The sequence below is a fragment of the Elgaria multicarinata genome, chromosome 8 (assembly GCF_023053635.1).
Source record: "Elgaria multicarinata webbii isolate HBS135686 ecotype San Diego chromosome 8, rElgMul1.1.pri, whole genome shotgun sequence".
Lineage (NCBI taxonomy): Eukaryota > Metazoa > Chordata > Lepidosauria > Squamata > Anguidae > Elgaria > Elgaria multicarinata.
The window spans coordinates 41119226-41145618 of record NC_086178.1 but is presented as its reverse complement, the minus strand read 5'-3'; the positions used below and the strand labels follow the sequence as shown (position 1 = coordinate 41145618).

Here is a 26393-nt window from a genome sequence, read left to right as displayed (position 1 = left end):
CTTTAGGGAGAGTGCAACCCCGTCCACGACAGGGCAAACATCACCTCGCCGGACAGATGAACCACCTGCTAACAGTACCTCCGTCTTGTCTGGATTGAGTCTCAGTTTGTTAACCCTCATCCAGTCCATTACCGTGCCCAGGCACTGGTTCAGAACAGCCACTGCCTCACCTGGGTTTGATGAAAAGGAAAGGTAGAGCTGGGTATCATCCGCATATTGATGCCACTGTTTGCTTCATGCTTATGGAACTGTTTGCTTCATGCTTATGGTGCGCTGTATGCTGGATTATATATCTCAATAGTGGAAAGATAATGTGCCGGTGAAGTTGCCTCAGGACAATGGTATAATCACAGTGAGGTGGGACTAGACGACCTTGAGGTCTTTCATAGCACCATGAGCCAATGAAGTTATCTACAAGCAGTGAAATGCAAGACTACAACGGAGCACGCGCTGTAAAGCTATTCAAAGGCAATAGCACCCAAACCGGAGCGGCACATGGCTGGGCTGACAGCTGCATTCCACAGACTGCTGCCTCTGCATTGCAGTCTGATGGAGAAGCCGACAGACAGGCAGAACAGTACTTACACTTGCGATAGGAAAGGGAAGCTTTCCCGAGAACATGACAAGAGAATCGGAGCACCAGTTCAGGCTACTTAATCAGGCACTGGAGCGATGTAATCAGCCAGGAGAAATGAAAGGTGCATTGAAATGGGCATCACGATTCAGGAACTGCTTTATGCGCAGCCAGACAAATGATGCATCAAACACAGCAATGCCCAGCTTGAGGGATAGCAGCACCTCCCCAGGTGCAGATGTCTCGCTGAGATATGTCAACTAGCAAGCGAACGGTGACTAAGGGTGCAATCCGATGCATGTTTAGACAGAAAAAAAGTCCTACAACTCCCAGCATGCCCCAGCCCTAACCCTAAACATGCACCTTAAATGAAGCATAACTCTTTACCAGGATTCAGATGCTTTCTTTTAATCCACACATTCATTGATTCCCGCCCTTATATTTCTCCTTCACTCTTTCTTAATATGCTCAAAGTAACTAAGAGCACTTATGCTTAGAAAGGCGATATAGCCTCATTTCTATTGTCACTGCCATTAGCACAACTCATCTCCAACCTCACATCCTACAGATGTTTTCTAGCGCAGCATCAACGTTACTCTAAAAGGAGGAGGCAGGACATGAAATGATTGGATATGGGTCTAACTCAGCTTTCTAACGTTGGATTACAGCTCCCGTCATCCCCAACCAACATAGAAACCATAGTCCAACAGATCTGGAGGGTGCCACTTTGGGGAAGCCTGCGCTAACTAAACCAGAGCATGGTTCGAGGGTAGTCGTCAACATCTGTAAGCTCAGTGGTTATGGAATGCAGAGTGTCATGGGGAAATAAGACAAATTGAGGGATGGAGGAATGTAACGGAGTATCTGGGAAAGGGCATAATTGGCTGGCTGGCACTCTGAACAGGAGGCACTCCAAACTGTAACATGTCATTGCAGGACTAAATATACCCCCACCTTTATCTTCACAACAAACGGTGAGGTAGGTTAGGCTGAGAATTTGTGGGTCGCCTAAAGTCACCCAGTGAGCTTCCCGGCTGAGAAAAAAAAAAATCGAAGGTGGTGGGAGGGGCTTGAACCCAGGTTTCCCGTAATCCAACGCCCAGAAGCACACTGCTAGAGCGGGTAATATCCAGGACAGAGATGAGCCTTGCATAATTATCCAAGGAAGCGCAACGTCTTGTTCGACTCTGCATAACGCAGCTCTCCGCCGGGCATGACGCTGCTCCCATCACAGTACAGGGAGTCGGCCTTTAATCTCTCAGACCGCCTCCCCCACCCTCACCCCCACCCCCTCGTCGCTTCAAGGGCCCCGCCAAGCGCAGCAGAGGAACAGCCCTCCCGGGAAGGTCGGACCGGGCAGCATCCCCGCCCGGACGGACAGGCCCACACGGGCTGTGGGCGGGGCCACCTGCGCGTGGGCGGGGCCCGGGCCGGCGGCACCTGTCCGCGGGACGCCCAAGCGCCGCGCCGCCCTTCCTCTGCCCCGGCTGTTCTGCAACGCGGGCGCCGGCCGGGCGTGTTCGCGAGCCGCCCTCGGAGCGCCACTCTCAGCCGCCAGGAGGGAGCATGGCCTGCCTGGTCCGCAGCCTCTGCGACTCGCAACCCGTCGCCCGCTTCCAGCGCCGCTGCGGGCTCTTCCCGGCCGGCGCAGACGCTTCGCCGCCGAGCGCGGCGGCGGCGGAGGGTGACGGCGGCGGGCGCCACCACCTGCCGCCGCGCGACACCTGGAGTTGGCGCAGCCCGGCCGAGCGGCGCGGCCACCCACCGGCCGACTGCACCACTTGCAACGGCAGCAGCAGCAGCAACGGCTGGAAGGTAACTGCACCCGAGGGGTGAGAGGGGGTGAGATGTTTCAGTGCAGCCCGGAGAGGAGGAGCCGCCGGGGAGCAAGTTTTCGCTTCTGATCTAGAAGCGCGCCTGCCTGCCTGCCGGCCGCCCACCCCGCTTCCCGCCGCCGCCAGGATCTCTAGGGCGCTCTCGGCAGTTTGGACTTAGGAAATTGTGCGCTTCCTTATGGAGGGGATTTCTGGAGTGGAGACAGCAGGCAGGAAATGCTCGCTTCCCCTAGCAAAGCTCCCTCTCATATAAATGCCGTTTCCCATGCTCTTGCCCCTCGCGTCTTGTCTGGAGGCAGCTGGACTTCCTGTTGTTGGACGCCGCAGACCCCCGGTTCTGGGCAAATCCAGGGGCCCGTTTGAAAGAGCGGGGCAAGAATGTCTGCTTTAAGCAGCAGCCTAGCCCGACATTGAGACATTGAACTCTTCTCATGCGGGACACGGGGGTGGGGGTGGGGGGGAGAGAGAGAGGAGGTATTGCAGCCTTCCCCAAACTCCCCCTTTAGATGTGTTGCACTACAAATCCACACTCCTGAGCCAATTGCCCATGCTGGCTGAGGAGTATGGGAGTTGTAGTCCAACACATATGGAGAGCACCAGACTGGGCAAGAGCTGCTGCACACAGGTTGCTCTGTTACTGAAGACAGACCTTGCAGCATTAAGAAATGAGATTGCTATCATGAAAGAGTCTTGAATTCTTATAGCTTCCTGACTTTCATCTAGCACATTTCCTGGAGAGCTGTATATTTTTCCCCATGTTAATAATTCTGAAACAAAAGGAAACGAGGTAACTGGATTCTAAGAAAAATACTTGGAGTGGGGCGGGGAGGGAAGTGTGATTGCTTTGAGGCATTACTTATGAGCAAGTGAGTGTTTGTCATAGATATTTCCTTCATTTAAAAACAAATAATCCTCATCTAGTTAGACTAAGGGCAGTCCTACACATGTCTACTCAGAAGTCAGCCCCCATGAGTTCAATGGGGCTTACTCCCAGGTAACTGAGTATAGGATTGTTGCCTAGGTGTGCTTCCAGGAATTCCAGATACATCAGCTGGTACAAAACAGAGCAGCCCGTTTACTAACAGGGACTGGTCGGCGAGACCACATCACACCAGTCCTTCTACAACTTCATTGGCTGTGGAAAGAGCTCCCCAGAGAGGTCTGCCTGGCGCCTACACTGTACTCTTTTCATCGCCAGCTGAAGACCTTTTTATTTTCGCAGTATTTTAACACTTAATTTAACTTAAATTTAAACTTTTCTGTTTTAATTCTATATTTTAACCTATATCAATTTTTGCTGTGTGGTTTTAATCCTGGTTGTGCTTTTTATATTGTATTTTGTATTCATGTTTCTAAATTGTTGGTTGTTTTATACTTTTCATGGTTTTAATTTTTGTGAACTGCCCAGAGAGCTTCAGCTATTGGGCGGTATAGAAATGAAATAAATAAATAAATAAATAAGAGGACTTTGAGCTCTGTGAATCAAAAGGCTTGGCACACCTATTCTATCTTTTTCCCTTAATGATTTTTTTCTGGAGAGAAAAAAAATTATAGGAGAGGTGGGAAAACACGGGAGTAATACAAGTGGAAGACGCTGTCCTCTGGAACCCCTGTAAAATCTTGTGAATGGGATAAAAGACTTGTCCAGAAGCACCCACAGAGAACTGAACTTGAACTAAATGGGTGGAGTGATAGCATTTTGTGGGAGAAGCAGAACGGAGAATATTCAGATATCTAGCAATACATACACAAAGCTGAAAACGTGGAAGTTTTATTCCATGTTTCTCCAAATAACTTCTGTGATGTCAGCAAAGCATTTGAACACACCTCATGTCTAGCAAATAATCATAAACATATTGGCTTGGATACTAAGTGGTGTCTTCTTCTCTGTGCTACATCAGAGAACCTAATGGAGAGCAATGTGTTCAAATAGAAATTATGGCACAGAGTGATGGCAGCATTTGCTATTTACCAAACCCACGGTCTGTTGACAAGAGGTACTGTCAGATTCTGTTTCTGTGTTATTGACACTTACACCAAGCTTCCGTGTGCTACCTTTATAGAGCTGATAGAGTCAGGGAGAAATATGTTCCTGTGTAACTCATAAAATACTGCATTGTTCAGGTGGACTTTGTAGGTGAACTAGTAATCTGATCTGTTTCCTTTTCTCTATACTCCTATTCTCTAGTCTCAAAAGATCAGTGGTATCTGGACAAGTACAGCACTATGTCCGAAACACCTCTTCACATAAACTTCGTGTAACTTCCTTCTTATTCAGCCCTCCCATTTTCAATCTTCGTTGTTTAGGAAACAGAAGAAGCTGCCTTATACTGAGTCAGACGATTGGTCCATCTAGCTTAGTATTGTCAACACTGGCTGGCAGCAGCTCTCCAAGGTTTCAGGAAGGATCCTTTCCTAGTTCTACCTGGAGATGAACTGGGGATCTGTTGCATGCAAAGCACATGCTCTACTTACTGACCTACGGCCCTTCCTATTGCCTCCTTTTATATCCTCTTTTCCAATTTCTAATTTAATTGATTTCTTTTGATACTCATACCTCTCCTTTCTGCACTCCTTCCTGTTGTCCTCTTCTTTTTACTGATGTTGATTTTCTTGTGTCATCCATCCAACCCATTTCCTTCTGGGTCAAGTTTCCCCTCAGCTCCCTTCTTCTATTAGTTTTAGCTCCAGGTCCTTCTCCCATCTAATTCAAGCATGTTGGTCACTCTCCTGCTGTGAGAACCCTTGTGTGAGATCTTTTCTTTTTTAGTAGTAACTATCATTCTGTCTTTTTTGCCTCTTACATTCAAAAACTCTTCTTTACTTATAATCCCATGTTTACAGAAGATTAATCTGAGTTCCATCTTTCATATACCACTGAATCTACTTTAATATCTCCAGTGGATTTCTCCCAAGTAAAATCTCATACTATAAGGTATCTGTCCTTAATGCTTTCTGTTCCCTTTGCTGATAATTCATGTGTTGATTCTTCCCAGCTTTGTAGCTTTGGCACTTATTCTTCAGTTGTATTTCAAATACCTTCTAATCTGAGGTCCACCAAGTTTGTTCTGTAGGACATTTCTAAAATCGACCTTTTTCTGTGATTCTACTATGACCTCAGATCAGCCCTTATAACTTCAGGCAACCATCTTATGTTTCTTGCTTGTAAACCACCCTCTTCCCCACTATTTTTTTTAAAAAATCTCTTTCATTGCTTGCTTTCCCTCAAGATATTTAATTTCCTTCTTAAAGGAGATTATTAAAGCCTGCAAACTGCTTGTTATAGGAGAGGCAATTCAGTTGGAATTGCTTTTAGAACTAATTGTTTATTTAAATCTTATTATTTATTCATTGTGTAGAGGAAAGGCAAGTTCTCAAGTTAGATTTTCAATGTGATTCTTCCATAATACAGTTTCTGTACATCAATTGTCTTTTTCTTGATACTTGGAATGAACAATTTTGTCTATAAGTTCTAGTGGCTTAAGTGAAATTTAAAAAATTCAGAATCACGAAAATATTTTAAAAACTGCTTCTTTTCGCCATATGGCTTTTCCTTACTATTTTTCCCTTTTAATTTATCTTTTGCTTTTTATGTGGTTTTTGCACATACCGTTGTTGTATGCTGGTGTACATATTCTTAATTACCCCCTCTCCCTAAATATATTATTTTTCTTCCTCCCTCAGTCTCAGGGATTGCACAGCAGAATTGCACAGCAATTCTAGAGAGCAAACTGCTACATGTAGTTCTAAATGTGTTTTATTTATTTATTTTATATGGTCTGTGGTCCTATGTATATTTTATGTGGAATTTTAAATGCATTTGGACTAATTCGATAAATTCTATTCATCTATACTGGGGATGGAAGAGTGGGAAGAGACACTTAATTTCTCCTTTGGAAAATACCAGGCTCTAGCATCTGAATGATGCTATCCATGAGGAAAGTTTGGGAATGAGGTATTCCAGACGAGTGATGTGAAGGCTTTGGAGGGCGGTGGGGACATGAAAAATGGGATGGACAGGAACCTCTGCTCCTTTTTTCCCTGGGGATTTTTGGGAAATTGTCTGTGTGTGGTGGTAGTGGTGGGGAGATTTTCCTTCCTAATTTTTCAGGAGAGGGCCTACTTTTCCTCCCAGCCTTCCCATCTCCATTCCAGATAAGAGGGCTCCTAGTGCTAACAGTCAAGACATTATGCAACTATTCTGTCTTTTCTTCCTTAATTTTTCCTAGTAAGAAAAAGGGTAGAAAAAGTTGTGGGAAAACACAGTGGGGCTACAAACTGATGACAATGGCCCTGTTCACAAACAGCAGCAAATATTTGCATAATTATCCTTGACAGGGCAGCTTGGCCTGTTGTGTGAACCTGGCAAGGGTAAGTTGTTGCTGTGGTTAGCAAGCCATCCCAGTACCCTAAATTTTAGGGCCTAAAACACCCTGTGCCATATTTTCCTTGCTGCGGTTGTGCAAATCAGGTCAATGTCACCTGAAACTCCTGTAAAATTTTGTGAATTAGGTAATGCAATTGCACAGTAAAGATTTAGGTAGTATCCAGTGTTAATCCTTTGTAGAGTAGAGCTATTGAATTGAATGGGACTTATTTCAATTTTTGCATGTTTACATTTGAATATGCAAACTGGTATCTTCTTTTGTCCTCCTTTTTTTCTTTTTTTGTTGATGCATAACTTTATTTTGGGTGATGCGTAGGCTTCCCACCCTATGTGTAGGTGTCAAAAAATCTAGTTGTTCTTCTTAAATAAAGTAGGGAAAGACTTCAGATTCAAAATATTTAAATATAAAAATTGGTCTGCAAGGTATAGTAGAATTCTACTTTCTTCAGTCCTACATCTTTCAGTTACTGCTGAAGAGAGCTAATTTATTCCATACTCTGTCTGCTGTAATATCTAAGACTTTCAGTCTTAATTTAGGACTGCATTGCCTCCAGGAGTTTACTTAAAACATTAGTCTGACACACATTCTTTTATAGTTAATTAAAAAAATAAGCCTGACTAAGTAGAGGCAGGGATTGGATATTGTGCTTAGCATTGATCTGATCAACAGTAATGCTGAAATTCTAATCTCAAATCAGTCTATTTATGTGCCTTTGGCAAGTCATTTTTTCCCTTCAAAAAGTGGGGTTGTTTGCTTCATTCAAGCAATAAAGCTTAATTTATTAATGTTGTTCAGCACTTTGAAGAGATAAAGACATAAGTGAAAGCTGGGGATTAAGTATTGTCTAATCATGTCTCCCTGTTGGATATTAAACTATAGAAACTCAATATCACAATTCTTGTAATGGTGAAATTATAGAAGGATTTGCAGTGTTGGATTCATATGCCATGACTTTTGTGTGTGTGCTGAAACAGAACAGGTGTGTGTGTTTAGGGATGTATGGTGCACAAATTCCCATTAAAAAACTCTGGGTTACAGCCATGTTTTCAGCTTCTGTTTTATATAAGGGGCAGTTTCAGATATGATCTACTCAGGCAGCAGAATCATAAAGTGCTTCATTTCAGATTGTAGATGGGTAAATTGCATATTTGAAAACACCCCTCTAAAAAATTGTTCCTGCACATAGAAAACTAACATGTCAAGAAGAAACACTCTCTGGCTCGGATCCAATGGTGTCATTCTGCCAATGGAAGGGAGACCACCGGCACAGCAGCTTTCCCACCTGCAGCCCTTGTGTGCCCCCAAATCTGCTCGGGAGGGTTGTGGGATCATATTTAGGGGTGTACAGGGAGGCTGCAGGGGGAGGAGAGGATGAAGAAGTCCTGTTGTGCAAGCAGACGTCCACTTGTGAAACATTGGATCCAAACGTCTGTTAGCTTTCTTCCTGATGATAGGGGTGTTTTTAGCTGCAGAGACTCCGTTCTTTTTCAGAGGGGTATTTCAAATGCGATACCTTTCCCAAGACTCTTGTCAGAAGCCAGGAAATGTTGCACCACATGAATCCGCTGCATGTGTAGATCAACTCTGCTATTTGTTGCTAGATTTTTAAAGCTCTCGTGCAAGAACCTTCCCCATATGAAAATGAAATGGAAAACTGGACTGTGTGTGCTAAAAAAAATTGTCCTGAGGTGTTCATTTATGCAGGAAGTTTAATTTGACGCAGGAGGGCATCAGCTCCTCGTCTGTTAATCTCAAATGCTGCTGTCCAGAATTCCGCTGCCCCATTTGGCATAATTTCATAGAATCATAGAACAGTAAAGTTGGAAGGGGCTTATCAGGCCATCAAGTTCAACTCCCTGTTCAATGCAAGAATCCACCCTAAAGCATCCCTGACAGATGGCTCTCCAACTGCCTCTTGAATGCCTCTAGGGTGGGAGAGCCCACAACCTCCCTAGGTCACTGATTCCATTGTCATACTGCTCTAACAGTCAGGAAGTTTTTCCTGATGTCCAGCTGGAATCTGGCTTCCTTTAACTTGAGCCCATTAGTCCGTGTCCTGCCCTCTGGGATGATCAAGAAGAGATCCTGACCCTCCTCTGTGTGAAAAGTTTTCAAGGACTTGAAGAGTGCTATCATCTCTCCCCTCCCTCTACTCTCCAGGCTAAACATTCAGAATATACAGGCAGGTAAAAGGGGGAAATACCTATAGTGCCTTTTTGGCTCTTTCTAGTCTTGACTCTCACAAAGACACCTCACCTGTCATCCTCTTGCACCACAGCTCACACTACTTACTGCTTGGACGGATACTGATTTGCATTTCCACCGCAGCCTCCAAATATAAATGGCTGGCAGTTGTTGGCTTCCTGGTGATAATACCAGAGCACTGTGTAATGTAGGCAGGAGCCTTTGTCCATCGGCACGACACATGGATCTTGTAGAATGGTTTTTAATGGAAAAGAGAGCTTGGGAGAAACATTTTCCATGTCAAGCATTCCTGATCAAGGTACTGAATTCCGTTCCTCCTCTCACCTGGTTTTTCTGTTCTCACCCACAACATGTCACCATTCTGTAGCCACTGAGCCTGCTCAGTCAGGCAGGGCCCAAGAACCATTTTGGAACCAACTTCTGACATAGGCCCCATCCTACACACATACCCCAATTACATCCCATATGTACAGCTCATTGAGTCACGAAGGGAAGGTTTCAGTTTTAATTCTGATACGACATTTTCAACATTTCTGAAATTACACTATGGTCTGCATTGAGGCTTTTCCACCATGTCCCTAAACGTCCCTCTCCCCTAAGCTATTTTTGGTGAATATAACATCCAGCTTGAAGAGGAAGCCTACAAAGCTTTGTGCCATTTGGCTTGGTCCTGTTCAGAAAACACACTAAGCCATGGTTAGGCTGCTAACCCTTTTGCAGCAAATGGCTAGTGAGCATGTTTACACCATGGTTATGTAACCACCATGGTTAGGAATGGTTCACACGACATGACAAGTCATAATGTTTAGTTCAAAATCCCTAACCACCGTGGCTTAGCATGTCGCCTGAACAGGGTTATTATGTCAATGTTTGGGAGGTTTTATAAAATTCTAATGGACCAATACAATTGCAAACATTTTATAAATAGATCAATTCACTGTAAAGTTTTATTTTTCTGGTCTGTTTCATTAATTGTAAAACCGGTGTCCTTGTCCCATAGTAGAGCACTTGCAGCTTTGGACAGTGCTAACTTCTTTCTGCTACTGTCTCTGGGAGTTTGCAGAAATATCTGTAGTGCTATGCACACTTCACTGAAAGTTATTTGCTTTCTTCTTTTTGGGGGGTAAATCTCATTCAGTAAGATAAGTATGGGTAGGTCATATGCTTTTCCAAAACTAGACGTTTTTTCAGATGCAACATTTTACAAAGAAAGTTCTCAGAAAGTAATGCAGGGTACTTTGAAGTAGGCATGTACTCAGATATATTTTGGGCCTGTAAATTCTACTAGAGGCACTGGCTCCCACTGTTGCTGGGATCAGTGTCCGTGAGTATTGTAGTGCTTTGTCCCTCCTACCAGCTGCCTGTTCCTCTTCTCTATGCACAAGGAAATTGGGTGGAAACTGAAGTAGCATCTCATATGGGGAAGCACAAATCTCTCTGTCTCAAACTAGACATCCAAGTTTAACTGCATGAGCATATTCCCTCTCTTCTGGAGAAGATCTGGGTCAGTAACTTGGTGATGCTAGTTCTACTCTGACACTGCCTTTGATTGTCTCCAACAAAATTTCACATGGCCTGGAGAATAGGTACACAGATACAGGGGAATCTGTACAGATACAGTTTCCATAAATATTCTTGCTAATGGCATTCATGTCTGAGTATGCTACTTAAGACCAGCTATCAGAACCATGACTGCTAGTCATGGAATCCTGCAGCTTAATTATAATATGTGTGATGTTGCTAGTTTTATTATTTACTTACCTATGTTTTATACTAAGAGGCCATTCCTAATAGTCTATTCTGCATTCATGATGCACGTTAATACTGTGCTTTCATTGCCATGACCGCTTTCGTTTACTCTGTCATACTAATTATTGTTGAAATTATTGGATTGCTTTTCCTTCTGGAAATAAGTTCAGTCTTGTACTGTTTATAACTGGTTCAGGTGGTAAATTATTTAATGCCCTTATGAAATATTAAAGACATCAGGTTTCTTCAGTTGGTTAAGCCCAACCATTTTTAGATTGTTTTAGGAGGCTCACAGATGATATCGCTATATACATCTGTTTCATCGTTCCTTTAGAAATAAAAGGATGTTGGATTTTGAAAAGTCTTCTACTGAAAAGACCATTGGTGTATGTGCTTTACATTCCATGCTGGAGGCCTGTGCCATTAAGAAAGCCTGCAGTCCTTATTTTCCATCTATTTTCAAAGGAACATATTGTTGGGAAAATTAAAACTGGGGGAAAACCCCATCTATGCTGCCATGATGTTTTCGAAAGAATGGCAATTGATTGGTTGTAGTATCAACTGAGATTTCATTTCTGGAAGAAAATGTTGCAAGTTCCAATCACTGCTATCTGGATACAGCTTTTGAAATCGTGTGTGGCTCACTGTTCATCAGGGATTAAACTTCTTTCAAAGTTTTGTTGCTGCCAGTCAGGTGTAATGTCTCTGCGTGGTATCTTCATGTGCATCTCATCACTTGAAGATTATTCCCCACCCTGTTCTTAGAGGAAAGCACAAAAGCCTTAATCCGCGTTAATGATGCAAAGTGCTTATGTCTGGAGGCTATGCAAAGAAAACATTAAAAAGCTCCCCACAGCTTCCATGGAAATTGTAGTTCAACACATCTGGAGGGCACCAGGTTGGGGAAGGCTGGTGTATAGCCTCGCTTGTCCCTTTGTTTGGTGAGCCCCTTATCCTGATTTCCTCATCTTGCCCCCTTTTCCTCATTCTCGTCTTCTCCATCTGCCCTTCCATCCTATGGTAGTTTCATAGCTAGCTCCCTTCCAACCCTTTAGCCGCACCTGCTGCTGAACTTCCTCTACTTTGTTTTTATTTATAGATTATATCTATCATGGTTTTTCTCCAAGGATCTATGTGTGAGAGTGTGTGCACACATGGTTCCCTCACTTTATCCTCACAATAAGCCCTATGAAGAGAGAACTAGTTCAAGGTCACCCTGGAAGCTTTGCAACTGAGATAGATTTGAATCTGAGTCTGGGCTGAAATCAGTATACCACACTGGCTCACTTCATTACCTACAGTTCCCATTCATTACTCTGTTCCCATTTAGCTTTACAATCCCTGTCTTTGCACAGCTCTTCATACTAGGGTCACATTTTCCTAGCCTAGCAAGCTATACAGTCATGTGAAAAAGAAAGTACACCCTCTTGGAATTGTATGATTTTACATATCAGGACATAATAACAATCATCTGTTCCTTAGCAGGTCTAAAAATTAGGTAAATACAACCTCAGATGAACAACACATGACATATTACACCGCATCATGATTTATTTAACAGAAATAAAGCCAAAATGGAGAAGCCATGTGTGAAAAAGTAAGTACACCTTATGATTCAATAGCTTGTAGAACCACCTTTAGCAGCAATAACTTGAAGTAATCGTTTTCTGTATGACTTTATCAGTCTCTCACATCGTTGTCGATCAGGAACCCACAAGCAGGACATAGGTGGAACACCACCTTCTTGCCCATGCTCTCCAGCAACTGGTGCATTTAGGCTTACTGCCTCAGATACTGAAGACAGCATACAGTCATTAGGATTAGTAGCAATTGTTAGCCTTCTCCTCCAAGAATTTCTCTAATCCCCCTTTAAAGCCATCCAAATTGGTGGCCATCACCACATCTTGGCATAGTGAATTTCATAGTTTAACTAAGAAGTCGTTCCTTTAATCTGCCCTGAATCTCCCACCAATCAGCTTCATGGGATGACCCTGGGTTCTAGTATCATGGGAAAGGGAGAAAAATGTCTCCGTCTCCACACCATGCATAACAATAACTGCCCCATATGAAATGATGTTACACCAAGGGCAAAAAGGACAAGAAGAGAGAGTGTCACTTGGCAAATCAGATCCTCACTCTCTACTAACCTAACTGTATTTGGGAAAGCCCAGTTTCATTTAAGCGAACTATTAAAGAGTTTTGGGAACCCCCAGATTAAAGCTGGGAACACTGTTATTCAACCACAGACCAGATAATTCATGTCTACGAATTCATCATGTGACTAAGTTTGAATTAAAGAAATGTACTTATCAGAGATAATATTTTCTTTCCTCTTCCAAAACATAATGATGGACTTTTGAGGCATCTCAATTGTTTATTCTATGCTTTCCTTCCTAGCAACAACAGTATTTCACCACACTATATATTTAAAAATATTCCATTGATTTTGCACAAGGGAGGTGGAGTAATCAAATAAATAAACAAACAACTTCAACAGTGGTATATTCATTTGAACTGAACTGTAAGCAGACTGGATAAACAGACTCAACAACAAATGATCACCCAATTTCCAAATACAAAAAGATTAATGACTGTTGTTTTTAAATCATTCAGAAATGAAGGGCAACCTCCAGCCTGCAGAGGTTGCCCACCTGGCCTGCAGAGGCTTGGATTCTTCCATGGGTCCCACCCATTCCCATCCCCAAGCTCCACCCCTGGGGGCTTCCTGAGAAGGTGCAGAGAGGAGTCCCCAAAATCTCCTGAATAACGCTCCTCCTTCCAATATATGCAGGGAAATCCTCTTGTTATCACCAATCACAGATTGGAGATAGCCAGGGGACTGAAGGAGCGGTGGCGTCACCTGCTGCACATCTCTTCCCCGGTGAGTCTCTTGTGCACTTGTTGCTTTTATTCAGTGTTATGAAATAAGCTTTGGGTTCCTGAAGTATCTTGGGCTATCTATTAACGCAAGGGCAGGCAAACATAATTGGCTGGGAGCTGGATGATGTTGTTTTTCTTACCTTTTTCTTTTTTCTTACTGTGGAAAATCTCTTAAGGAAGAAATGACAGAATAGCTAAACAATGTCTAACCATTTAGACATTGCCTAAACAATGCCTATCATATTTTGAAAAAATATGGTAGGTGGTATATAAATCAATGATTATGATGATGTAGAAAAGGAAGAAAAATGAAAAAGAAATGTACACCACTGGCCATGGAAGTTAAAGAACTATGGCAACAGGAAAAGGTTACAATTTTTCCATTAGTCCACCCAGTTACTAGCATCACATCAAAATTGTTTACAGAAAACCTTCAGAAACTGGGCCTACCAAAATACATTCACACCAACATCCAGAAAGAAGTGATATATAAAACATGTTCAATAGTCAGGAAATTCCTGAACCAGTAAAAGACAGCATGACTTGGCAAAGCCCATCATGTTCACCTAGAAAAACTGCCATGAGTGAGAAAAGAGAGATAATAATAAATAATTGGGAGTGTTAGGAGTCCTCTGTCCAGAGGCACCCTCAAATAACCTTTTTATAACCCATTAAGTCCTAGAAGTGCCCAAATTTGATCCACTAAATTTCACGAAGGGCCTTAGAATCTGTTCCTGCAATGGATCATGTTCAAGTTTGACTATATATGGACTCTACAGGGATTGTTTGTTTTTATACACATAAGCAACTTTTGTCAAAAAACTTTTTAATATTTTTGCATACAAAGAAGTAAGGCATGGCAGACTGCATGCCCCTTGTGGTCCAATTCACTCTCCAAACAGTTTCACTGTTTTTGAACACATGTTTGCTTCAGGGCTAGCCACAACCCACGGCGCCTGCATGTCTGCATAGCATATGGCCCTGGGCACCAACTGGAAAAATTGTACAATACACAGGCTGGGACATGGCTTCTGTATCTCCCAAAGCTGGCACTGGAACACCAAACGTTGGCAACAAGTCACTGAGTTCACACACGATCAGGAGAGTTTGGTCATGGATTTTTTTTAATGCCATAAAACAAAGGAAGAACAAAAGAAATTCCATTCAATATACTCATTTTACTGTTTTAATCAAGTTTTATTTGTCTATAATTGGAAGCTTTCTTGGGTGCTATTTTCTTGGTAGAAAGGCAGGGTACAAATCAAATAAATAAATGTACATCACTTCAAGCTCCTTCAAGGAAGGTAACAAATGAAATAAACAGAACAAGGAGCCCAAAAGCAGAATGGCTAAAGCAAGGGTGGGCAACTGATAGGCCACTGTGAGGCCCGCCGTGAGTACACCGATCTTCCACTCCTGCTGCTTCCCTTCAATGCCTTGTTTCCGCAGGGCAGGCATGATGACTCTCCCAGTGTGCCTTGTTTTCCTGCAGAATGAGGCTCCCAAGAGCCTGCCAAACAGCTGTTCGGTGGGCTGTCAGGACCCCAATTCTGGAGAGAAACTGGGTGTGCAGGTATGGCTCTTCCCACGCACCCTAGTTTTCAGCAGAATCAGTGACACCGATTCACTTTAAAGCTAAAAGTACGGAAGATGGCTTAAGTCAAGTCTAATGGGCAGCTTGAGTGCCCAGAGAAGGCAATCAAGCCTTACAGGCTATGGGGAATCAATCAAGGACTGCATGGGAGGAAGACAGAATCATGTATGCTATGTTTTTAATCAGTTTTTAATGTGTTTTATATTCACTGTTGTTCCCTGCCTCGATCCAAGTGAAGAGGTGGGTAAGAAATAAAATTATTATTATTATTATTATTATTATTATTATTATTATTATTATTATTATTATTATTAGCCTTCATGTAGGATTAGCTCTATCCACCATTGCTTCCTGATACATCATCTACAGTGGTGTGAAAAAGAAAGTACACCCTCTTGGAATTGTATGATTTTACATATCAGGACATAATAACAATCATATGTTCCTTAGCAGGTCCAAAATTAGGCAAATACAACCTCAGATGAACAACAACAAATGACATATTACACCGTGTCATGATTTATTTAACAGAAATAAAGCCAAAATGGAGAAGCCATGTGTGAAAAAGTAAGTACACCTTATGATTCAATAGCTTGTAGAACCACCTTTAGCAGCAATAACTTGAAGTAATAGTTTTCTGTATGACTTTATCAGTCTCTCACATCGTTGTGGAGGAATTTTGGCCCCCTCTTCTTTACAACATTGCTTCAGTTCATTGAGGTTTGAGGGCATTTGTTTATGCACAGCTCTCTTAAGGTCCCACCACAGCATTTCAATCAGGTTGAGGTCTGGACTTTGACTGGGCCATTGCAAAACATTGATTCTTTTCTTTTTCAGCCATTCTGTTGTAGATTTGCTGGTGTGCTTGGGATCATTGTCCTGTTGCATGACCCAATTTCGGCCAAGCTTTAGCTGTCGGACAGATGGCCTCACATTTGACTCTAGAATACTTTGGTATACAGAGGAGTTCATGGTCAACTCAATGACTGCAAGGTTCCCAGGTCCTATGGCTGCAAAACAACCCCAAATCATCATCCCTCCACCACCATGCTTGACAGTTGGTATGAGGTGTTTGTGCTGATATGCTATGTTTGGTTTTCGCCAAACAGTCTTGGCAACAGTCTTGAATGTTTTCCACTTTTGAATCATCTTTCTCACTGTTGAATGATGAACTTTAAATTGTTTGGAAATGGCTTTATAACCCTTCCCAGATTGATGGGCAGCAGCAATTGCTTCTCTAAGATCATTGCTGGTGTCTTTCCTCCTTGGCATTGTGTTAACACACACCTGGATGCTCCAGACCAGCAAACTGAAAAAACTTTGGCTTTTATAGAGGTGGCCATACTTGCTGATGATCAATTAATCACGGGCATTTGATTAGCAGCACCTGTCTGCTACTTAGCATCTTAATTCCTATGGAAGCAGTAAGGGTGTACTTACTTTTTCACACATGGCTTCTCCATTTTGGCTTTATTTCTGTTAAATAAATCATGACACGGTGTAATATGTCATGTGTTGTTGTTCATCTGAGGTTGTATTTGCCTAATTTTAGACCTGCTAAGGAACAGATGATTGTTATTATGTCCTGATATGTAAAATCATACAATTCCAAGAGGGTGTACTTTCTTTTTCACACGACTGTAGATGATGTATCAGGAAGCAATGGTGGATAGAGCTAATCCTACATGAAGGCTAATAATAATAATAATAATAATAATAATAATAATAATAATAATAATTTTATTTCTTACCCACCTCTTCACTTGGATCGAGGCAGGGAACAACAGTGAATATAAAACACATTAAAAACTGATTAAAAACATAGCATACATGATTCTGTCTTCCTCCCATGCAGTCCTTGATTGATTCCCCATAGCCTGTAAGGCTTGATTGCCTTCTCTGGGCACTCAAGCTGCCCATTAGACTTGACTTAAGCCATCTTCCGTACTTTTAGCTTTAAAGTGAATCGGTGTCACTGATTCTGCTGAAAACTAGGGTGCGTGGGAAGAGCCATACCTGCACACCCAGTTTCTCTCCAGAATTGGGGTCCTGACAGCCCACCGAACAGCTGTTTGGCAGGCTCTTGGGAGCCTCATTCTGCAGGAAAACAAGGCACACTGGGAGAGTCATCATGCCTGCCCTGCGGAAACAAGGCATTGAAGGGAAGCAGCAGGAGTGGAAGATCGGTGTACTCATGGCGGGCCTCACAGTGGCCCATCAGTTGCCCACCCTTGCTTTAGCCATTCTGCTTTTGGGCTCCTTGTTCTGTTTATTTCATTTGTTACCTTCCTTGAAGGAGCTTGAAGTGATGTACATTTATTTATTTGATTTGTACCCTGCCTTCTACCAAGAAAATAGCACCCAAGAAAGCTTCCAATTATAGACAAATAAAACTTGATTAAAACAGTAAAATGAGTATATTGAATGGAATTTCTTTTGTTCTTCCTTTGTTTTATGGCATTAAAAAAAATCCATGACCAAACTCTCCTGATCGTGTGTGAACTCAGTGACTTGTTGCCAACGTTTGGTGTTCCAGTGCCAGCTTTGGGAGATACAGAAGCCATGTCCCAGCCTGTGTATTGTACAATTTTTCCAGTTGGTGCCCAGGGCCATATGCTATGCAGACATGCAGGCGCCGTGGGTTGTGGCTAGCCCTGAAGCAAACATGTGTTCAAAAACAGTGAAACTGTTTGGAGAGTGAATTGGACCACAAGGGGCATGCAGTCTGCCATGCCTTACTTCTTTGTATGCAAAAATATTAAAAAGTTTTTTGACAAAAGTTGCTTATATGTATAAAAACAAACAATCCCTGTAGAGTCCATACATAGTCAAACTTGAACATGATCCATTGCAGGAACAGATTCTAAGGCCCTTCGTGAAATTTAGTGGATCAAATTTGGGCACTTCTAGGACTTAATGGGTTATAAAAAGGTTATTTGAGGGTGCCTCTGGACAGAGGACTCCTAACACTCCCAATTATTTATTATTATCTCTCTTTTCTCACTCATGGCAGTTTTTCTAGGTGAACATGATGGGCTTTGCCAAGTCATGCTGTCTTTTACTGGTTCAGGAATTTCCTGACTATTGAACATGTTTTATATATCACTTCTTTCTGGATGTTGGTGTGAATGTATTTTGGTAGGCCCAGTTTCTGAAGGTTTTCTGTAAACAATTTTGATGTGATGCTAGTAACTGGGTGGACTAATGGAAAAATTGTAACCTTTTCCTGTTGCCATAGTTCTTTAACTTCCATGGCCAGTGGTGTACATTTCTTTCTCATTTTTCTTCCTTTTCTACATCATCATAATCATTGATTTATATACCACCTACCATATTTTTTCAAAATATGATAGGCATTGTTTAGGCAATGTCTAAATGGTTAGACATTGTTTAGCTATTCTGTCATTTCTTCCTTAAGAGATTTTCCACAGTAAGAAAAAAGAAAAAGGTAAGAAAAACAACATCATCCAGCTCCCAGCCAATTATGTTTGCCTGCCCTTGCGTTAATAGATAGCCCAAGATACTTCAGGAACCCAAAGCTTATTTCATAACACTGAATAAAAGCAACAAGTACACAAGAGACTCACCGGGGAAGAGATGTGCAGCAGGTGACGCCACCGCTCCTTCAGTCCCCTGGCTATCTCCAATCTGTGATTGGTGATAACAAGAGGATTTCCCTGCATATATTGGAAGGAGGAGCGTTATTCAGGAGATTTTGGGGACTCCTCTCTGCACCTTCTCAGGAAGCCCCCAGGGGTGGAGCTTGGGGATGGGAATGGGTGGGACCCATGGAAGAATCCAAGCCTCTGCAGGCCAGGTGGGCAACCTCTGCAGGCTGGAGGTTGCCCTCCATTTCTGAATGATTTAAAAACAACAGTCATTAATCTTTTTGTATTTGGAAATTGGGTAATCATTTGTTGTTGAGTCTGTTTATCCAGTCTGCTTACAGTTCAGTTCAAATGAATATACCACTGTTGAAGTTGTTTGTTTATTTATTTGATTACTCCACCTCCCTTGTGCAAAATCAATGGAATATTTTTAAATATATAGTGTGGTGAAATACTGTTGTTGCTAGGAAGGAAAGCATAGAATAAACAATTGAGATGCCTCAAAAGTCCATCATTATGTTTTGGAAGAGGAAAGAAAATATTATCTCTGATAAGTACATTTCTTTAATTCAAACTTAGTCACATGATGAATTCGTAGACATGAATTATCTGGTCTGTGGTTGAATAACAGTGTTCCCAGCTTTAATCTGGGGGTTCCCAAAACTCTTTAATAGTTCGCTTAAATGAAACTGGGCTTTCCCAAATACAGTTAGGTTAGTAGAGAGTGAGGATCTGATTTGCCAAGTGACACTCTCTCTTCTTGTCCTTTTTGCCCTTGGTGTAACATCATTTCATATGGGGCAGTTATTGTTATGCATGGTGTGGAGACGGAGACATTTTTCTCCCTTTCCCATGATACTAGAACCCAGGGTCATCCCATGAAGCTAATTGGTGGGAGATTCAGGGCAGATTAAAGGAACGACTTCTTAGTTAAACTATGAAATTCACTATGCCAAGATGTGGTGATGGCCACCAATTTGGATGGCTTTAAAGGGGGATTAGAGAAATTCTTGGAGGAGAAGGCTAACAATTGCTACTAATCCTAATGACTGTATGCTGTCTTCAGTATCTGAGGCAGTAAGCCTAAATGCACCAGTTGCTGGAGAGCATGGGCAAGAAGGTGGTGTTCCACCTATGTCCTGCTTGTGGGTTCCTGATCGACAGCTGGTTGGCTACTACATGAACAAAGTGCTGGACTAGATGGGCCCTTGGTCTGATCTAGCAGGGCTCTTCTTATATTCTTCTGTTATTCTTATATTGTACACAAGAAGCTGTGCCCCTGGGAAGTAAGAGGGATGCACATTTTGGGTGGATTGCCTCACATGAAAAACAATTGGCCATGTTTTCTTCCCAGTATGTGAAGCACAGGGGTGTTGAACCTCAAGTCTGTGGGCCAGATCTGTTCCTCTGGGGTTCCCCAGAGGGCCAAACTCCCTTCTGCTGGCCCCTCCCCCTTTCTCCCTATGGCCAGTCATTCGGTGGTTTCCCAGCATCTGTGCCAGGGTTCCCCCCCCCCATTCTGAAAAGGTGAAATGCCTCCCCCAAGGCTTAATTGCTGGCAATAAAAGCTTTGCACTAAAATATGCAGTGCTTTAAAAGTATATATATTTTCCTGGTATTTTTGCCCCTTTTGCCTTTGGCCCCGCCCACTGCCTCCGAGAGGTTCTCCAAAATGGAATTTGGACTTTGGGCTGAAAGAGGTTCAACAGTAGATCTGTTTGACGTGGTGGTTTGCACAAGGGGGTGGGGGAGAGAGTATGTACAAACTAACTATGGCCCCGTTCAGATGACACATTAAGCCATGGTGGTTAAGCATTTTGAGCTGAACATTATGGTTTAGCATGTCGTGTGAAGCACTCCTGACCATGGTGGTTATATAACCATGGTTTAAACACTCTCACTAACCATTTGTTGCAAAAAGGCAAGCGACCTATCCATGGCTTAGCATGTATGTCTGAACAGGCTTCCCTTGTAATACACTTGTAGGGTTTGAAACATATCTTAGCAGAAAGTGAGTGGGGAGGGAACAGGGCCATCGGGATGGGCTGGCTTTGAAGCTCCCGGGAGGAGGCATCCCTTGGCAAAAGCAGAACCTGCAGTCTTATTGAAGGCTTTGCCCTTGACAGGGTTTAAACAGACATATCTTTGGCAAGTGATCCCCCCTCACCAGTGGAGGCTGGTGGCTCTGATGTCAGTGGGTGGTGAATCCTCTCAGGGTTCAGTCAGAACTCTAAAGCAGGTATGTTTTAGCTCCTTCCGAGCTCTGACTGATTCTGACTGAAACCCAGAGTGGATTCACCGCCCCACTGACATCAGAGCCACCAGCCTCCACTGCCCCTCATCCATAACGTTCTAAAACATGCTGTGGGGAGGGTGTGTGTGTGTGTGCTGAGAGTTGTAGTCCAACATACCTACACAGCAGCAGGTTGGGAAAGACAGTTCTAAAGCGACTTATCACACTATCATGGTGTGAGCTTCCCCACCCCTTGGCAAGGGTGCGAGGCCTGACTGCATGACAGCAGCAGTCCATGTGAGTCTTAGCTGTAACTGCTGTGGCAGGGGTCCCTGGCTGGAGGATATCTCTTCTCAGTGACAGAAGTCTAGCAAGCATGGGATGGAAGAGACACAATGCTAACTGCTATATGCAATCAATAGACACATGTTTGGTCCAGAAACAGCAGTTGTGGGGAACTCTTCGCACAGTGGTGATGGTGTGTGCACAGGCGGGGTGGCAGTTAGAAGGGGAAATTCAGCTCTGCCTTGCCCTACCCGAGGGTGCTTCCAGAAAAGTGTTTTTTTTATGAGAACATCACTTTTCTTCATTCACAGAACTTTATTTTGAGGAGGGTGGGTCCAAGTTCCATCACTGTCTTCCTGCCATCTTTTCCCTTCGTGCTGAACATCCATAAATGTGGGGGGGAGCTGGAATTGTTTCACGATGCTTTCTACTTGGTAATGCTGGGAGCACCTTCTCTCAAAGCACCCACAGTTAGGGTGGCCAGGTGTCCTATTTGATGGGGAAGTCCTCTATTTTTGGAGAGCTGGCAGAGGACAGAAGTCCTTTGTTCGATTAGCTGCCCAGTCCAAGTCAGGTTTGAAGTCAAAGAACCATAAAAAAAGGGACAGCTAGAACCTTGGAGCTCCCTGTGCTTGGACAGCAGACTGTTTTCTGCCCTATTTTATTTATTTATTTACATCTATATCCTGCCTTTTTTTCCTGAAGGAACCCAAGGCAGCATACATAATCATCCTCCTCCTCCATTTTATCCTCACAGCAACAAGCCTGTGAGGTAGGTTTGGCTGAGAGTCTGTGACTGGACCAAAGCCACCCAGTGAACTGCATGGCTGAGTGGGGACTAGAGTCCGGATCTCCTGACTCCCAGTCCAACACTCTGTGGTGAGCCATTTTTTATTTCTTTTTAAATCATAGTTATTATTTCTAAATTTATACCGAGAGAAAGATTTGCATATGGAAATGTTATGTTAAACAGCGTCCTCTCTTTTGGTGATGTACAAGTGGCCACAGTACCCACAGAAATCTCCTCTCCGAAGCTGCTATTTGCGTTTCAAGCAAAACCTCCAGGGGTGGCAATGGCAGCAAAAAGCCTTATTCACTGTGGTTAAAGCCATGGTTTAAGGTGTCTTTTGAACACGGCCTGGCTTTCTGGCTTAACCATCCTGCTTAAAGCCATAGTTTAAGGTGTCTTCTGAATGGGCCCAAAGATAAATTTCTCACCCCACCTCCACTCCCACTCCGCTCAGTCCAAAGGTTTCCCAGGCTTTCCTGTGGCTGCTATTTACTTAACAAAGAGCTGTATGCATTCACAGAATTAACCTTGTGTCTAGCTTGATCCTTGGAACATGAGGATTGTGTTGCTTGCTTCCACCTAGTCCAGCTTCCTGTTTTCAAAGGGCGCCTGCTGGATGTTAGCAACAGCAAACTTATACCATTCTTTTAACCCACACTGATGAGGCAGGAGTGGCAACGGGCGGGTGTTCTGCTCTGCACGGAGAGGGAAGTGTCTGTAGCTGCTTTGCAACGATCCATGCCTCCTTACAAAGGCCGGTCATATGTTTTGAGAGCGATTGGCTGTCAGTTTGGGAAAACAGTTTTCCTTTTGCTTTCCAAACAGCCATCCCTGTTCGATCTGAAGCAACATGGGAGAGACTTCTGATTCAGAAAACTAAAGAAAATAACTGCTTCTCCACCCCTGCTGCACACAGATAAGCTTTTGCATGCACATTAAAAAGTTCCCTAGATGATGGGCATAATTGATACTCTGTGAGCAGAGAAATGCTTCCTTTATGATAAAATCAATATTGGCTGTGTGTGTGTTGTCTAGACGAAAAGATCTTGCAGGCCTCCCTCTGTGACATAATGGGCTTTGGAAAATATGGCTTAAGAAGATCCAATAAAGATGGAATTTTAAAAGATGGTTCCTGTAGGTTTTTGTTTTGGGCTAACACTAATAGCGTCGCTGGCAGATTTTGAGGAGGCCCTGGGCAAGATACTCTCCTACAACCTCACACCCCTAGTGCTTTGCCACCCTGCTTTGAAATAGTCCTGGCTCATTCTGGGTTGACTTTTCTTTTTTCAAACTTTTTTACATAGGATGCCAAGTATAGTGAACTTCCAGCATGCCACAGAAGCTTAGGCAGTCTTCTGGGCCACCTCCCTGCCAATACCTCGCTCTGAGGAAGTGTCGGAGGGTGTCCTACTCTGACTGTAGCAAACACTGAATGCAGAGAAGTCAGAAAACCTTCAAGTCTACAGCTGGTAGTTCAGCGGGGTTCAGGCTGTAAGAGAGATGGTCGCAGTCCACACAGAAGTCAGGATACCATCAGTCAGATCAAAGGAACAGGCAACAGCAGGAGTGGTCAGGATAACAAGCAAGAGGTCGAACATGGTAAATCAGTCAGGTACATTACACAGTCCAGAAGAAGGGTCATTAGGCAGTCTAAAAGGTCAGGAAACAAGGCATCAGTCACAGGGCACTGTTCAGGACACAAAATACACAGAAAAGGCAGGATGAACCAAGTTGTTCCAACACTGGCTGGTTTTCCAATGAAGGCTTTTATGCCTAAAGCCTGCTGGGCCATACCCAGAGCTCAGCTGCAGTAATCAGAGCTCCCTTTCCAGAGCCCTACTCCTGAGGAGTCACTTCCTCCTAAGTAGACCTTTTCTAGAGGCAAGTACACCTTCACACAGGAGCCCTGCTAGCCTGTTGTTTGAGGCAACAATGCTCCCTGGGGTCTGGGTGTTGTTCAGCCTCTGCCTCAGAAGCAGAGACCCTTTTCCCTGACAGGGATGGCCCTGTAACCATCTCCCGCAAGGGCTCAGGCTCCTGTGGGTCTGATGGCGGTCCTTGACCTGGGGCTTCTGTGAGCTCCAGATCTTCCTTTGAGGAGGACTCCTCCATGTGGGGCACGAGGGAGGGAGTAGCAGGTATTGCTGCTTGGGGTGTGTGTGCACACAGTCCATCACCATCATGGTCAGGGGCAGCGAGAGAGCTGGCAGCAGCCTCTCCTCCTGCCCTGTCTGGACCAGGAAGCCAGTGCATGTGACTGGAGCTGTACTCTGCAGTGTATCTGGCCTCTGTTTAAAAAATTAAAAAACCAACTACTCAAAAGGCATTGCAGTGTCTGCCTGTATTGGCCCTATTTGGGGGCTTTCCGGGCTGTGAGGTACTGGACCAGTGTCCCGTGGTTCACCCCTAACAACATCACTGAACAGCAGAGGGGAAATTGAAGGATGTTATCTCCGTTCTGTTCCTTCTTATAAATCAATATAATGCCTACATTGCTATTTTGCTTGATGTACTAGATATTCATTATTTGCTTACTGGGCTACACAGAAAATGCCTCACTTTCCTTCCATCAATAAAAGCACTAGAGTTAGAAATCGAACTTTATATGGAAAGAGAAATTGTTTAAATAACAAATTAGTTTATGGAGATTTACAAACTGTTGACACAGTGAATGTAGCATTTGATTTTCTCCTAACAAACTTGCTAACATGTAAAAAAACATTCTCTCTTAGGACTCCTCACGGGAGTATGTTGTAAAGAATTATTTCTACTACTACCTGTTCACGATTTCAGCTGCTATGGGTCAAGAAGTTTTCTACATTACATTCCTTCCATTCACTTACTGGAACATTAATCCATATGTGGCCAGAAGGCTGATAATTATGTGGTCTGTAAGTATTGCTCAGATTATTATATTGACAAGTTATTGTAACTGTGCTAGTTATTTTTCCTCTGGCTTTCTGGTTGTAAATCAAGCTGTATAACCTTTTACATATGTGGTAAAATAATCTAAAGTATGAAATGGTGAAGAAGTAATGCTTTGAAATGCTTATTTTAAAGGATCATTGCATAAGAACATGAGAAGAGCCATGCTGGATCAGACCAAGGGTCCATCTAGTCCAGCACTCTGTTCACACATTGGCCAAACAGCTGCCCACTGAAAACCCACAAGTAGGACATGAGTGCAACAGCACCCTCCTGCCCATGTTCCCCAGCAATTATTCTTGATGTATATACAGTACATACATACATACATATATAATTTAGGCACCATCAAACATCAAATGAGTGGATGTGCAATGGGACATGCCCTTGCTCTTCTCGCATCCTATGTGCCAGAAGGTCCCCCAGTCCTCAACATATTTGTGGGGTTCAGGGGAGTCAGTGGGGGAGGGGGAATGAGTTCTACTAGTGGACAGACAGCATTGGATACAAATCTACCAAAAAAAAGTACAATTGAGATTGGATTGTAATAAATCCATGTAGAACCTCCAGTATGCAAAATAATAACCCTTATCTCACTTAGGTTGCATCCTATATTCAGTTACCTGGGAGTAAGCCCACTGAATACAATGGAGCTTACTTCTGAGAAGATATGCATAGGATTGCACTGTTACTGTACATTGATGGTGCTATATAAATAAATAATAATAATAATAATAATAATAATACTCTTCCAACAGCCTTGATTACAAAGGTCATCCTATATTTACGAACATAGGATGACCGCCCTAAACTGTCTTTTTTTTTAAAGTGATGGGTGATCAGTGTTGTCAAAGCTAATGGCTCCAACAACTTATTGGATGCAATTACAATCCCTCAGCTGGAACTGTGGATGAAGCCCCTGATTACTAGATGTGGATGCCTAGCCATACAAATGGTATGGATTGCACCCATGTGCCCAGGGAATCTTGGCATGGTGCTCAGATCACCTTCACTGGACTTGGGCGATAAGAAACTTGGCACGGGGCCATTTTATATCTTCATTTTTCACCTGGGTTGATGCTGGTTTGAACTTGCACCTCTCTGTGATGCTCATCACCACATGCTTTCAAACAATCATGTTAGAATATTGAAACCGAAACGGTACAGCCACAGGGGATGATCAACCGCATCAATGACAGCTTAATTTGGCCTTCATGTACACTGTAGCTTGACCTGACCTGAAACAAGCAAACTGGATTTTAAGTTCTAATATTAACTCTGTTGGATTACACTGGTTCCCTCTCACTGGTGATTTTAGACCTATTAA

General features: G+C 43.2%; 1 protein-coding gene across 1 annotated transcript in view; it reads left to right on the top strand.

The window, feature by feature from the left end:
• Positions 1-2140: 2140 nt before the first annotated feature.
• SGPP2 (sphingosine-1-phosphate phosphatase 2) overlaps positions 2141-26393 on the top strand; it is a 55167-nt gene continuing 30914 nt past the window's right edge. Inside the window, exons 1-3 of the mRNA XM_063131503.1 lie at positions 2141-2219; positions 2445-2464; positions 24889-25032. Coding sequence (XP_062987573.1) covers positions 2141-2219; positions 2445-2464; positions 24889-25032 — 243 coding nt within the window. The remainder of the gene's footprint in view (positions 2220-2444; positions 2465-24888; positions 25033-26393) is intronic.